Source organism: Petromyzon marinus, chromosome 40, assembly GCF_048934315.1.
Source record: "Petromyzon marinus isolate PM22_M1 ecotype Great Lakes invasive population chromosome 40, UKy_Petmar_22M1.pri1.0, whole genome shotgun sequence".
Classification (NCBI taxonomy): Eukaryota; Metazoa; Chordata; class Hyperoartia; order Petromyzontiformes; family Petromyzontidae; genus Petromyzon; species Petromyzon marinus.
Genome location: NC_133706.1, coordinates 8,992,807 through 9,007,503, shown reverse-complemented (window position 1 = coordinate 9,007,503; position 14,697 = coordinate 8,992,807). Strand labels below are relative to the sequence as shown.

Sequence of the window (14,697 nt, the reverse complement as noted above, 5' to 3'; positions counted from 1 at the left end):
GAATTTACTTTTCAATCTAGAGTTGCGTCACTTGCAAATCGACTCGTTCACTGCAGTGTGTCGTCAGAAGCATGGGTCGGAGGTGTTCGGCATTGGAAAAACAACCCTGGCAGTTTCCCCGAGCTGCTGCAGCACATCCCCGGCATGGCTCAGTTGCACAGCGGCAAAAGAGGTGTCCGTCCCATTATACAGCCGGGATGATATTGGGCACATTGGGTGACATCCTGCACCGGGTCCACACTTGTCGAGCGGAGGCCGCCGCGGCCGCCGCGATTCCAATACCAATACCTGCCATTCGCCACTAAGTGACGGTGACGTCACCACGGCGTCTGTGTTAGACCAGGTGCACTTTGAGGCCACGTGAAGTGTCGAAGGTTCGCTGACAAGTCACGGGACAGACCCAGGTGCCATAGGTTTGCTGACTGAGATGACCGGTAAATGCACCAGCTGTACCCCCTACTGCGCAAACTTGCTGCATTTTAGCCGCCCGGCGCTCCGCTTGTGAGCGTCGCTCCTCTGCCCTCAGATGATGTTGGAGGGTGACTGCCTCCAACTGCCCAGTAGGGTACTTCACGAGCCTCCTCCGCCACAATTCCACACAGAGACACACGCGCGGGGGGAGGCCCACTCACTGCGAGATCGTGTTGGTGTCGAGGTCGACGCTCACGACGTCGGGCGGGGGCTCGTAGAGGTCAAAGTATCGCGAGTCGACGCCCACGATGAAGGGGCATGGCGCGCTCAGCATGTCGGCGAGCGACAGCGGGCACAGCGGGATGTAGGGGCACTGCCAGTGGAACGGGAAGATCATCTGCGGGGACAAGGAGGAGGGGGCGGTAACGGGGAGGAGGCGGAGGTAGCGGTGATGTTGACCCCGTGGAGAGACAAGTACTGGCGTACGTTTGTCTTTTAAATGTTCTCGATAGAATTCACAAGGATTCCGTCCAATATGTTAAACCCACAATCAAGTTAAGTGGCATTGTTTACTAACATTCGATTTTATAAGATTCTATCTAGGATTCACAGCTAAAAGATAGATAATTATTGTATGTTTTTAACACATCCCATCAGCTACATGGCATTGTGGGAAGTGTGTTTATTAAATTAGCAATATTGCTTACATATTTATGCTGAACTTCTTTAGCACCGTACATAGCCAACCATTCTAATCAGAGGTGCAATAAAATACACACAATATTCAGTCTCGTCAGTGGAGTAAGTCTTGCTTAAACGAATGCTCTTGAACTGCTAGATGTTTATGTGAAGATACTGCTCTCAGTACGATGCTCGCTTATTAAACAGGGTGCTTCAAACAAATGCTAACACTTACATGGGACTATAGTTTTGAATGGAAAAAAATAACGGATAATACTACACTGTAACATGATAACAAATGTAATGTTAATAGCTTCAAAAAGTCAAAGAGTCTCCACTTGTTTGCCATCATTATCAACACGTGCCTGGAATCTCTCCAGGTGGTCCTCCAGAGCCAGCACATTTTTTTGAAGCGCCCTGTATAAGGCGTGCTTATACCCAGCTTGTGCAGACTTTTCCCACAAAAGGCCATAGGGCGGCGGCGTTTAAACCTCCCAGAGGGGGGGGGGCTGCTGAGCCGAGGGTTGTAGAAGGACCAGAATTTGTTGTGGCGACCCCATGGGGTCGCGGAGGAGGTCACGGGAGGGGGCGGGGGGGAAGGGGAGCTGTCCCGCTCACCGCGTTGAGGGCCTCGGCGGCGCTGGTGAGCACGGCGGGTCGCAGCGAGTGGATGAGGATCTTGTTCTCCGTGAGGGCGAACAGGAGCAGCGTTGCCGCGTTCTCAGGCCCCAGGTTCTGGAGCAGCGTGCAGAACGACGCGCCACTGCCCGGGGCATGAGAGAAGGAAACCTTCGCTCGTTGTGTTTGCGGTGCGAACACTACTGCGTGGATCGCTGGGTCCGTTCATCAATTGATAAGGAGTTTTTATATATCCTTACGATCACGTCACCATCATCAGTAGCTATGATCTATCCACGGCTGGATGAAGGCCTCAGGCCGTTTCTATCTCTCGGGGTCATATAAAGCAACAATCCATCGAGCTTCTTCTAAACTATCAGCTACCGTCCCTTCTAGCGAAGCGTCCTGCCCAAAATAAACCTAATCTTAATTGAGGGTCAATATGATTTCTGCAACTTATGTATGTTCTCCGAGTATAATTCCATGCAAGCGCATAGTAGAAACATTGACTCAGATGTGATAGCATGTATATATTTTTAGTCATATGATGTATATAATGGGTTTACTTGACCTCTGCAGGGGACAAGAGCTGCTATCATTGACAACAACGTAAAAAATAAAATAAAATATTTCGATTTGAATCGCAACTAAGGATCGATAAATAATTCCACTTGTCATATTGACAGCGTACAATATCGCAGTTTTGTTCTGAATGGGCTCCATAGTTTAAGCGGAGTGCTCTTGTCAATAACATTCTGTCAGCACGGCATCATTCATTCATTATTTTCACGTGTACCCATATCGAGCAATTTTTTTGCTCCTTTTAGCAAAGTTCAAGGTGTTATCAGGGCTGAAGATGCTCATCTGAGGAAAGAAGCCATTTACTTTTTTTTACCTTTAGAGAAGTATTAAAAACATTAACTGCATTGTAACGTGCCTGAAATAACTGGTACTGTAGCACCAATTATAAGCTTGCAATGAACTGGGCACAACGCCATAGCCAAACATTGCAATTGGAATGTATCTTGCAAACACACACACCACACACAAGCTGTGTGTATCCTAGGCTATTTTTCAAGAATTTAAGCTTTGGTAAATGAAGAAAAAAAAACACTAAGAGTCCCAGCAAGGCACGCCATTATCACATCCCAGTGACGTTATTATGCCAACACTCCTATTTTTGTTTGAATGCGTAAATGCGGTGACATCACTCCGAGCGTATTGATGGGGTATCTGGCAATGATTTTTTAAAATCTTTTTCTCATTCTTCAAACTCACGTCAGACAGCCCGGAAACACAGCCTAGGTATGTGTCTATACATTAAGTGGCTAATCTGCAAGTTATTAAGTATGTATGTGTCTTTGTCCAGAGAAGTCCTCCTCGGCAGCACCACCAATCTCAATGAATGAGGTATGTACGTAGAACTTCTTTCCCTCTAAGGAAAAAGACAGGAGGATTTCTACACAAATCTGGCTGTCGCTTGATGAAGCTAGTTGTAATTCATAATGAAGGTTTTTGGGTTAGATCGCGTTATTTATAAATGTGTCGTAACCCTCCACCACCCGACACGGCCAATCAGCAAAAAAGTGTCACGTTGACAAAAGACAATTAGTTCACTACTTTAGCCCACCGGTGTGTTGAAGAGCGAAGCCAGAATTCTGGCGAATTGCCCGATGATGCTGGATGTAATTACCAGCAAAACGTCGTACTCAAACTGTAAATGTTGTGGATTCACTCTTCAACACACCGGTGGGCTAAAGTAGTGAACTATTTGTCTTTTGTCAACGTGACACTTTTTTTTGCTGATTTGCCGTGTCGGGTGGTGTAGGGTTATGACACATTCACAAATAACGCGATCTAACCCAAAAACCTTTATTATGAATAATATTGGTCGCGAAAGCCTACGTGTTAAACTAGTTGTAATTACTGGCAAAACATTGTACTCAGATTGTAAATGTTGTGGCTTGGCTCTCCAACACACGTTGTGCTGTACTCATAACGAATTGGCATGTTCTGTTTATGTAACAAAACGACCTAATTAGCTGTGTTGGTTGGTGGCGGGTTTTTTGACACATTTATATATTTACGCAATCTAAACCAAAAAACCTATACTATGGATGATGTTAGTCGCGAAAGCCTACGTGTTAAACAGAACTTCTTTCGCACCGTACGTAGTCAACCGTGCTAACTGGAGATGTGGGACATCTTGAAAGCCTGTGATATGTTGTGTATGCTATGAAGGACCACATTTCAATTTACCAATTTATCTTGGACCCAACAAATTATTCTTATCCGCCCTCACGCTGCCCATCTCCTCTATCATGTAAGATAATAGCCTGGCAGGTGAAACTAGCCCCACATCTCCGTTTAAATATCATACGACAGATAGGTGTGTGCTGCTTGATAGCAGGGTGTGCGTTGGATGGTGGGGGTGGAGGTTAAAGATTAATCTCAATGGGCCTACGACTACGGTGTCAAGCTGGCGAGTGGCAGTGTCAGGTGGGTGCTGAATAAATGACGAGGGTCAGGTGAGCATCATGCCTTATGTCACGCCATCCCTAGGACGGGCTGGCCATCAGTCTACAATAAAAGCACAATGTTTATTTTGGACCGCTCAATGATTTATAGAAAAAATATCCTTTGTCTCTGAATAATTACTACGGTACCACAAATATTTGCCGGCCGAGAACGGTAGCCTGGTTCTCTCCAAGTCCGTGGTTCCCATTCTGTGGTCCAGGGACCACCGATGGTGCCTGCAAGGGCGATTGGAAGTGGTCTTGTGGGTACTAAGAGTTACAGCAGTTTAAATTTTGAAAAGTTATACGTGCAGGGTGGTCTGCAAATTTATCTTGGGGGTGGGGGGGGGTTGAGTGGTGGTCCGCAGGTCCAGAAATTGGGAATCACTGCCAACAGGCTCCACGAGGAGCCTCGGGCCAAAGGAAAGGAGCGTGGGCTACCTGAGAGGTAGAGGTGAGGCGATGGGCTGGGACAGCACCAGGGAGTCCTGCATAGAGAGCTGTAGCACAAAACACAAACACCACAGCAGCAGCAGTTAATACGCACCAAAGACAAAGATCCGCCACTTAGTGCGAGAGACTCTATTTTGGGGCAAATGCTGTTTTGCGAGCATGCCTAGCCCCAAGCGCTGACGTTTCACACCACATCAGGTATTGAGTTATGGGTCAATTAAATTGAGAGGCCGATACCTAGTGCAGATATAATTTATCACCGACGTTAGCTGTGGCAGAGAATTGAAATCAGAATATTTATTTATACCGGACGAATTCGATGAGCTATGAGGCTCTCTTTCACAGATGTCCAGTAGTCAATTAATGCGGCTGGTTTTGCAGCGCACTGGGGGTTAACCAATGCGCCTCCGCTCTCAACCTGGTAAGCACCACGCACACATATCCGCAGTGTATTCTCAAAATGACAGGCCCCTTTCGGGACGTGGCAGTCAAGGGAGTGATTTTCTGGCAATTATCCCACTCCAGAACAGAGACCAGAATGTGAAAAGTGTCTGCACACATTGCTCCATTCTCTGAGAGGCTGTCACACGTTCTGGCATGTGACCCGAACCTGGGTAGCTCCCCACAAAAACCCAGGTAATTGCATCGATCCCAGGATGTTACGAAACAAAAACCACGTGAACTAGAGGCACATTGCAGGAGCCAGCCCAAATGGCATTTGGGGTGCAATGGAACCAAATGCTAGTTAACAATACTGACAGTTTATGATTCCCATGATAATCGACATCAGCTATGTTCTATCCACTGCTGGATGAAGGCATCACCACGCTGTTGCCATCCATCATGGGCCAGGAATGCCACAATCAATTTCGCTCCGGCACATTGAGATGCCCTAATCTTGTCGCGCCATCTCCCCCCCCCCCCCCCCCCCCCGGTTTATGATTCTCGAGGAATGTTGCACAATGGGTTGGCAGGATCGCTCATGCAAAGTTCGCTTTGCCAGTTTGCAGACGACGTTCTGCGTTTCTCCACGAACCCGTCTTCGCAGGTGACGATCGAATCAACGAGTGAACGAACAAACGTGGTTTAGGTTAAAGAGCCTCACCTGGACAAGGATGCGTGGCCGTTGGGAAGAAGGGAACGGCACGTGGAACATGAAATGGGAGATGTGCCTTCAAGCAAGCACCACGGGCCAAACACACACGCCACAAAACGGGTCAACATTAACCGAGGCGAACGCAATGGCACAAACGCCCGAAAAACTAAACAAATATCTTATCGCGTTATTTGCTCATGTCTTAAAGCGCAAACAGCACAATTACCGCGGATAGAAGTGAAGAGGCAAGTGGCCACGTATACGCATACACGTACGATGAAAATTAACGAGAGCTCATTAAGGCAGGGGACAACACGCGTGGCAGTGGTGAGGCTGGCACTACGCGAGCCAAGCTGTCCATCTCCTAAGTGCGATGCTGACCATACTCGGCACATTGCTCATTTAGGGGTTAAGTTGTCCCAAGGGAAGGGCCACGCCATTTTCATAATCAACTAAACGTGACCAGTCTTGTGCGTAAGCCAGGTATGTTAGCGCAATGCAGACCTTCATGCCGCTGCTCGAAAGATACGTACAAAAACGCCCCGTTTAGCCTTGCAGACTCTTGGAGCAAAAATATATTTGTGAGCACCTATTAAGGCTGGTATGGTATGCACCGCACCCGCCTTCGTCTCCCCAGCGCTGATATTTACACAATACACCAAGGTACTCATTTAAGGGTGCGTCGACCTTGGGGAGACTCACGACCAGTTCAGACATCAGCCGTGACCAGGACCAGGAAATTAAACTCAGGTCACCGGGTCCGAAGCACTGTACTGCTGCTCCCACAAAAGGCACACAGGCACAAGTACTATCCACTCACTCACACGCACACAATCACACGCAACTATACACCAAATAGCTATCCATCCACACTCACCCCCACCGACACACAAAGACAAAGGTCCCCCGTACAGCCTGTAACAGACTGTTGAGGCAAGTGCTGTGAGTGAGCACCTATAAAGGCCGGCACAACACACACAAGGGGGTGGGTGGCCAACACCACGCCCGACCGTCTTTGTCTCCCCAGTGGCAATGTTTAGATACTGCACCAGGTACTCATTTGAAGCCGAGTCGACCTATGGGAGGCCCGGAACCGGTTCAGATAATCGTCGCCGGTGTTGGCTAGGTTCATAGCGCAGCGCGCTAACCGCTATACTACCGCCACATACACCCACACGCAAGCGCCACACAACAAACGCTCTACGGAGCCAAATCAGATTGAGCCCTGCTAGCAATGCCTGGCGACCACAACGACCGACCACGCCCGCGGTCGCCGCTCACTTCTCAATGGGCAGCGCGTGCGGCCCGGAGAACGACAGCCGGTAGACGAAGAGCAGGAACTTGCGGAAGGCGTCGAAGAACGGCCAACGCGACAGCAAGCAGATGCACTTGTTGGCGTTGACAGAGAACGGCGGGCCCGGCAGCGGCCGTCGGTCGACTTTGCTGCGCAGGCCCAGCTGCACGCCCTGCTTCTCGCTGAGCCGCTCCGCGGGATAGGGCTCGTAGAACTGCACCGCCGCCCCGTACACCTGGGATGGAGGAACAATAATGATGATCATGATAATAAAGTGACGACAGCGTCAACGTCAAAGGAAAGGCTCGCCGAGTGTTCAGAGCGATCGTAAACGTGCAGCAATGTTGTCACTTAATTTTTACGAATTCCGTTCAGAACCGTTTCATTTGAGTTTAAAACTACAGGGGACAGCAGAGAATAGAACTGTTAATTTGCCAGGAAAAGCTTTGCTTCAGTGTACTCATACAATAAATATCAGGTTAATAAAAAAAACACGTATTTTCCGTGTCATTGAGAGGGAAGGTCGACTGGCGTTGTTCCGAATTGACACTTTCATCGTTTAAATGATAGCAATTATAAAATTGGAATTGTTGGGCGGGGAGGGGGGCAGGGTGGAGGGGGAATGCACCATGATAATTAGGCGATGGGTGCCTTAAACAGAGTCCACCCAGAGCAACAAGACCACCACCCCAACAACGGCAAGGGTTTGCAATTGGTGTCGCACGCCATGCCCTCCGGCCAAACGGACGAGCGCCGCGGGGTGTGCAGGAGGAGGGGGCACCTTGTCCCCAGAGACGCTGGTGAGGATGAACGTGGAGAAGATGGGCGCAGGGCACTTGGTCTTGGGCGGCCAGCACTCGATGACGGCGCCCATGGGCAGGCAAAACATGGGGACGGGCTCGGGCAGAGGGAACGTTTCGTAGTCCTCGGTCGGGTAACGGCTCAGCTGGCCTGCGCGGGATCACACGCACACGTGTGAACAAGCGAGCGCGGTGCCGGCGCTCGGCGAGACGGTCAAGCCGGGGTGATGTGGCAGCGGTGTTTAGACGCACTGCGGTTGAAAGTTTTCCACACTTGAAAAGAGCGCAGAGACGCAACTCGTTTGTCCCGGCTGCACAAATGAAGGCTGCGGGTGCTCCTGACGTCATGCGTGTATGTAGACCTTCTTTCGCAACGTACGTAGCCAACCGTGCTAATCCTGACAACAGGAATGGGCACAGCAGCATCTGATTTGCCAAGCGTCCCGACTGCACAAATGAAGGCTGCGGGTGCTCCTGACGTCATGCGTGTATGTAGACCTTCTTTCGCAACGTACGTAGCCAACCGTGCTAATCCTGACAACAGGAATGGGCACAGCAGCATCTGGATTTGCCAAGCGTGGCGTTGTTACGAAAGCAAAAAAATAATCAGTCATCCTGAGCAGTGGCCTCCATGCATACATAGATACATACAAACATACATAGGTGCATACAATAGCATAGATACATACATACATAAAATAGCACACATACAAAAGAATACATACATACGCATACTTTAGCATGATTTCCTTAGGCCAACAAAACAGATGGGTGGGCGTGACGATCACAACATTCTGCCAACGCCCGACCACTACCACCAAGGGGTGGCTCCTTGCAGGAACAAAATAATACAAAGTCCCCGGCCTGTTTTACGAGGGCTTCCAGTAACGGTGCCCTCCACCCGACGACCCCCGCGCCCAGCCCCCACCCATCACGGAGCAGACGGCCAAGGTGAGTGTCAGGCGCTGCTGTAAATAGCGGGCGACTGTACAATGGGCGCACACATTTGACTCGGTCAACGGCAGCTATTTTAAAACTGCCAACGGCACGGCCTGCAGGCCCCAGAGTGCGTGTTGCGACAGGGGAGCTGGCGGGCTTTGCTCGTGATATGTTTAATCCAGCCTTTCGATGTGCTTCACTTAAAGCGGTTGAGAGGCCGCCGGGAGCGGAAGGGTCAATACGAACACAGGTTAACGTCAGAACATCAGCAAATACGGACTGCATCAAGCAAAACGAGCGGTGGCAACGGTGGTAAATCGCACCGCGCAATGAACCCAGTGACGTGGTGATCTTGACTCCCAACCATCAAGCGGAGTGTAATGCCTAGTCCTGACATTAAGCACCCTCCCCGCTTGATAACCTACGCGCACCAGCCAAACGCACGGTCAAATAACTCCCGTGCCCGGCGTGGCGTGGATGGGCTTTCTCACGAGGCATAATCTAAACGGACAACATTCACGATCCCTCCCGCACACGCGTTATGAGCACGTGCGTCCGAGCATCGACAAACCCAGGCACGGGACCCGAAGCGCGACAACCTCTCTTCCGCCACCTCCACCGCGGTTTACTCATTAACGAGCCGGCGACATTGAACCGGTTGCGTAATCGGCGCACTTGTCAGTAAGTCCCACCCGCGCGTCGTGTGGAAAAACACTGCCGAGGAGCGAGCGCGCGAAGGGCACCCGAACCGCGGCTGGCACACGCCCCCGCGGTCACGCGCAACGACGACAGCCGATTCCCCCGCACTGCCGGCGCCGGCGAGTGGCACCATCAGCGTGACTCGAATGAGTGGCCGAGCAAAGAGCGCGACGAGAGGAGGTGGAAAGAAGGCGACAACAACCTTCGCGCGGTCTTCCATGTGACGCGTGAAAGAGTAACGAATGTCGTCTTTGATCATAGAACTCCCAACCAGTTTGTGTACAGTATACCGGTTCAGGTGCTCATTCAAGGCTGAGCTGACCTAGTGGAGACCCAGGACCAGTTATCATACCCATTTTTCCACCGATGCTAGCCATGGGTGGTAATCAGGTGGAGAGGTTTATAGCACAATGCGCGGATTTCTGCGGTGCCACTTGTAATACATGGGCTCCATAAAAAAATTATATCCAAGTGTATAAATCAGCGGTGGGAAAGTTACAGTCCCAAGGGTCGACCAAATATGGCCCGCGGTTTCAAGTTCATACGACTCATGGGCACATGAGAACCTACCACTTAGAAATTACCCACAAACAATATTTATTTGTTACTACAAACGTCTTAGCCGCAAGAATGGGACTCTAGAGGGTAATATTTTTGTACTGGCGGCAACACCATGTTTCTAATGTTCGCATGCTCAGTCACTTTTAACCCTGCGAGGGCCTCTTGCAGTCAGAGAAGTGGTTGAGCTGCATGTTCATGTGTGGCCCATGCCAAAGGTGTTTGAAAGCCCTGTTCAGCACTGTGTATGGAAAAGGATCTCCACCGCTGGTTTAGGTGATCGAGTTCTCACCGGCTTTGTATGCGATGGAGTTGGCTCGAACCACAGACTTCTTGTAGCACAGGAACACAGAGGCACCCCACTGAGCAAACAAAAACAACGACCATAGATTTAACTTAACACATAGCAGGTTATCACAGCCAACTGTACGATAAAACATTACATTTTTGGGGTTTGGTCAAGGAACAATTCAGCCGAATTTATGTTCCGAGATCTTCCGACCACCCGACACAGCCAAACAACATAAAATTATCAGGCGAACGAGTGTTTGAGGAGCCCAGTATTATTGTTTAAATTCGCCGGTTAAGTTGATGAATTCTCATGGCCGAATTTAGGAGTTGGAGGCGGCGTTTCGCTTGAAACTGCGTCAAGCATCACGAGGACAACGGAATTTTTAGGCGTTCCGCAGCGAAACAGCAACAGAAGCCATGAACTGGTGAGCGTTGTTACGATTGCAGAGCGAAGCGTAAGATGCGCGCATCTCAAAGTCCGAGTTTTTATTATTAAAGTTTTTTTTATTCTACCAGGTAAAGGCTCACCGAGCTATACGGCTCTTTTTCAGAAGCGACCTGGCCACAGACGATCGCTCAACCAAGTGGCTTATCGTGTGGAAATTTATAGCAGCCAAATACTCGAAACACAAATGTGGAGGGAAAAACCGGAGGTCCCGGAGAGAAATCCACACGACCACGGTTGAGAAGATCCAAACTCCAAATATTCAAGCTTGAGGGTTGGGATTGAACCCACGACCTCCTGTATACCCAGCGAGGTACTTACCATCTAGCCACCGGGTTTGTTCACCAATGGGGGGTGGTGCTCTTAAACAGCATCCCTAAGGAGATAACAACGATTTTCTGACCGTATAACAGCGAGCAATGGCTCTTAATCTTATTTACAATGACAATGCGGATTTACAGGGCGCCCAAATACAACGGCATCTCAGGGTGCTGTAAAGGAACAGTGGGCATATTTAAAAGGCGAATGAGTCTTGCTACAGCCTAGTATTTAATGTTCCACAGCAACGCAGGTGTCTCTGTGTACGGTATTGATTTTCATGTCAAACGGGGGTTTCCCATATGTTTTTGCAGAGTGCTGTTGTCAATAACATGTGGAAATCTGGGCGTTTAGTTTAACGAGCCTCACTCAGCTGCCAAAGGCCCAGAAAGTCAGAGCGGTCCAGAGTTTGCTTAATAATTAATCAATCTTGGAACAATGATTGGCTGAGTCACACACCAACCAGGATTTGAACTCGCAACACCTTCCGATGGCGGGCAACTCGCTCCACCGCTGTGCCACCTGGCTGGTAAAGTATGGAACCAGTGGGTGGTATCCATACACAGATCGCCCTGGATGTATGTTGAACTTTTTTCACACCGTAGGTAGCCATCCGTGCGAATCGGAGGTGCTGGATAAGGATGAAAAAACTAAACACAAAAATCAGTTCGAAGGAAATGATTTTAAAGTGCATAGCTCCAGTGGCTTTCTAATATCGGAAGGAAGAGGGTTCCAGACGGCCGCAGAAGCGCATCTGAAAGCGCGTGCGATGCGGTGACCTCCTTTCTTCGACGGCTCGCAGCCAGAAAACGCCGCCGCGAGGATGACCCGGAGTTTGGCGCGCGATTGGTTCACACGCTCCTTGACGATCACGACTACAGCTCACCATGCCGGAGTTGAGGTTCTTGTTGACCTTGCAGAAGGTGTGCGGCGGCGTCTCGCCCTTGCTGGCGACAATGATGCAGATGTCGGTGACGGCGAGCGCGTTCTGGCTGGCGGACTCGTGCGCGCGCCGGTACGTCACGTAGATGTGCTGCGCGCTGTTGTTCACGTTGGCCGGGCGGCCGTACGGCGTAGTGCGGATCGTCTCGCAGCCCTGCATCAGGCGCTCCTTCCACTCGTATAGAACCCTGACCAAGCACCAGCAGCAGCAGTAATATGAGTAGCAGTTGCAGCAATAGAAGCAGCAGTAGCGGCAACAACAGCAAGAACATTTAATCATAATATATAAAAGTCCGCTAATAATGCCGCTTATCAATGTCATTGCCCTCATTATTTATCACTTGGCAAGTTTGCATAAGTTTTAACTTACAATTGCAACAGTTGTCAGGCTGTCACCCAAACAATAACAGAGCCAGACAAGTCAAGATGTCTATTAGTACGCATCCAACTCGCTCACTTGCCCTTAAATCCACAGCAATATATAAAAATGTAACATGTATATTATTTATCCACGTAAGACCCACCGAATCTCAAGATGCTTTTTCATCAGGGTCCAGCTTTGGGATGTCTGGCCAGTACCACTTTAACTTTTCAATGCAGCCCTGGCTACAGGGCTGACTGACCAAGTGACGGCCGGCCGGACGGAGACGAACCGACGTACTGACTGAGCGAGCGAGCGAGCAATCGAGTGATCGGGCACGTGCCCTTACCCCAGATCGGTGAGCGGCGGCTTGTCGCGGCCACGCCGATAGCACAGGTAGAGCTGGGGGCTGCTGAGGCTGCCGTGGTTGAGGTCGGCATCCAGGTTCGTCGGGGTCGCTTCGATGCACGTGTAGCCCTGTGGCGGCTCCTCGCCCTGCGAGCGGCACACCACCGCCACGTCCGTGATGGGGTCGCGCCGCCGCACCGCCTTCTGCCGCCCCTCGGCGAACGCCATGTCCTCTTCCAGGGGCTTGGACTCCTCCGTCAGGCCGGCCACCACGAAGTAGTCGGCCACGCGTGGGCCTTTCTCCTCCATGGCTGGGCGCCTGCTCCTGCTCGCTCTGCGCGGCAGAAAGCGTACGGGGGGAGACAACGGGGAGAGGAGACGGCGGAACGGCACCTCCGATTAGCACGGTTGGCTACGCATGGTGCGCACGAATTTCAAATTACGTACAAGGTAAACGCTAACGACACGGAAACTGTTAATAAGACCTTTGTGCGGATCCCTATATTCTGTGGACTGTTGCGTTGCACGACGGATTTGGCAGACCTTCATCTAGCAGTGGATGAATCATGGCTAATGATGTGAATGATTATTTAAATCCAGCCAGGTTTGCTCAGGGATCAAAGCACTGATCTCGAAGTCACTGAGACCATGGATTAAATCTGGGTTTCAGCCAGCTGGGATTAAAACGAGCTCTCAAGCATGGCGAGTTGGTGGTCTTAGCTCGGTCACTAATGACTGCACAAAAAAAACACTATCATATAAAGTTAGGTGTTTCATATAATTTGGGTATTTCAACTAATTTCACACATTCCAGCTCAGAATGACAAGTACGGAAAGGCCTCGACATCCGAGAGGGTTTCTGTTCTTTGAAAATCTGCGCGAAAATAGAATTCGCGGATTTAATATACAACGTTCATCTGGGGAAAATGGGGTAAGGTTCCCGTGTCCGCTTGGACATATGGGAGAAAATGAAAATGCTTCATAATATTATTCCTGTACGCAAAAATGTCATCCACATAATTTAGTAATATGTACAATAATATAATATATAATAAACACACGTAATACAACAAAATAAAAGACAATCAACAAATACACGCGAATCTTCAGAATCGGAATCTTTATTTATCCTGGAGAAAATCCGATGAGCTATGAAGCTTTTTTTCACAGATGTTCAGTATTCTTGGTTCTTTCGGTAAAGTCACGTAGAAGGGAAACAATAAAATAATATATATTCCCTTCTATGCGACTTTACCGAAAAAAACAAGAATATGAATCCTTGCAGTCACGAAAGCTTTAAATCAAAATTTAGATGTTCAGTAATTTTACAGATTCATAATAAAGGCTTTTGGGTTAGATCGCGTTATTTATAAATGTGTCGCGTTATTTATAAATGTGTACGACACATTTATAAATAACGCGATCTAACCCAAAATCCTTTATTATGAATAATATGGGTCGCGAAAGCCTACGTGTTGAACAGTTTTACAGATGTCCAATACATTATACTGTACATTTGGAAGCTTTATTTACCTCGGATTATGATGGGGGTGTGATGATGATGATGGTGGTCAGCAGATGCACTATCACAAGCTAGTCTATCAACAACTCTCCTTTTTGAGCTAAACTCATAACTTATTTCTGCCTTTAACTCTCACTCTTACTTCCTCGCTCGACGCTTACACCCCACGATCGAAATCCAAAAAACACCTCTTAGTGAGTGGATTCTATCAATTTATAATATAATTTTTTTTTTCCCGAGTGTCTGCTGCTGCTGCGTCCAGCACAGCGCGTTGAGATCCTTGATGAAAAGCCGCTAAATAAATGGAATTGTTATTACTGCACTGCACAAGGAACCCTTCTCCGTGACACGACGTTGCCGAATCGCGAACAGCCGGAGGAGAAAAAGGCGCGAAACTTAAACCAT

The 14,697-nt window shown here is 49.2% G+C and overlaps 1 protein-coding gene across 8 annotated transcripts in view; it reads right to left on the bottom strand.

Moving 5' to 3' along the window:
* The window catches only part of LOC116950764 (C-myc promoter-binding protein-like), an 88,753-nt gene that overhangs the window by 34,783 nt on the left and 39,273 nt on the right, over positions 1-14,697 (bottom strand). For all 8 annotated transcript variants that reach the window (XM_076073083.1, XM_076073087.1, XM_076073085.1 and 5 more), the window contains exons 2-10: positions 12,772-13,104; positions 12,006-12,249; positions 10,358-10,427; positions 7,851-8,020; positions 7,057-7,304; positions 5,785-5,851; positions 4,668-4,726; positions 1,711-1,855; positions 633-808 (exon numbers count right to left, since the gene is read on the bottom strand). In XM_076073083.1, the coding sequence (XP_075929198.1) occupies positions 633-808; positions 1,711-1,855; positions 4,668-4,726; positions 5,785-5,851; positions 7,057-7,304; positions 7,851-8,020; positions 10,358-10,427; positions 12,006-12,249; positions 12,772-13,079 (1,487 nt within the window). In that variant the 5' untranslated portion in view covers positions 13,080-13,104. The remainder of the gene's footprint in view (positions 1-632; positions 809-1,710; positions 1,856-4,667; positions 4,727-5,784; positions 5,852-7,056; positions 7,305-7,850; positions 8,021-10,357; positions 10,428-12,005; positions 12,250-12,771; positions 13,105-14,697) is intronic.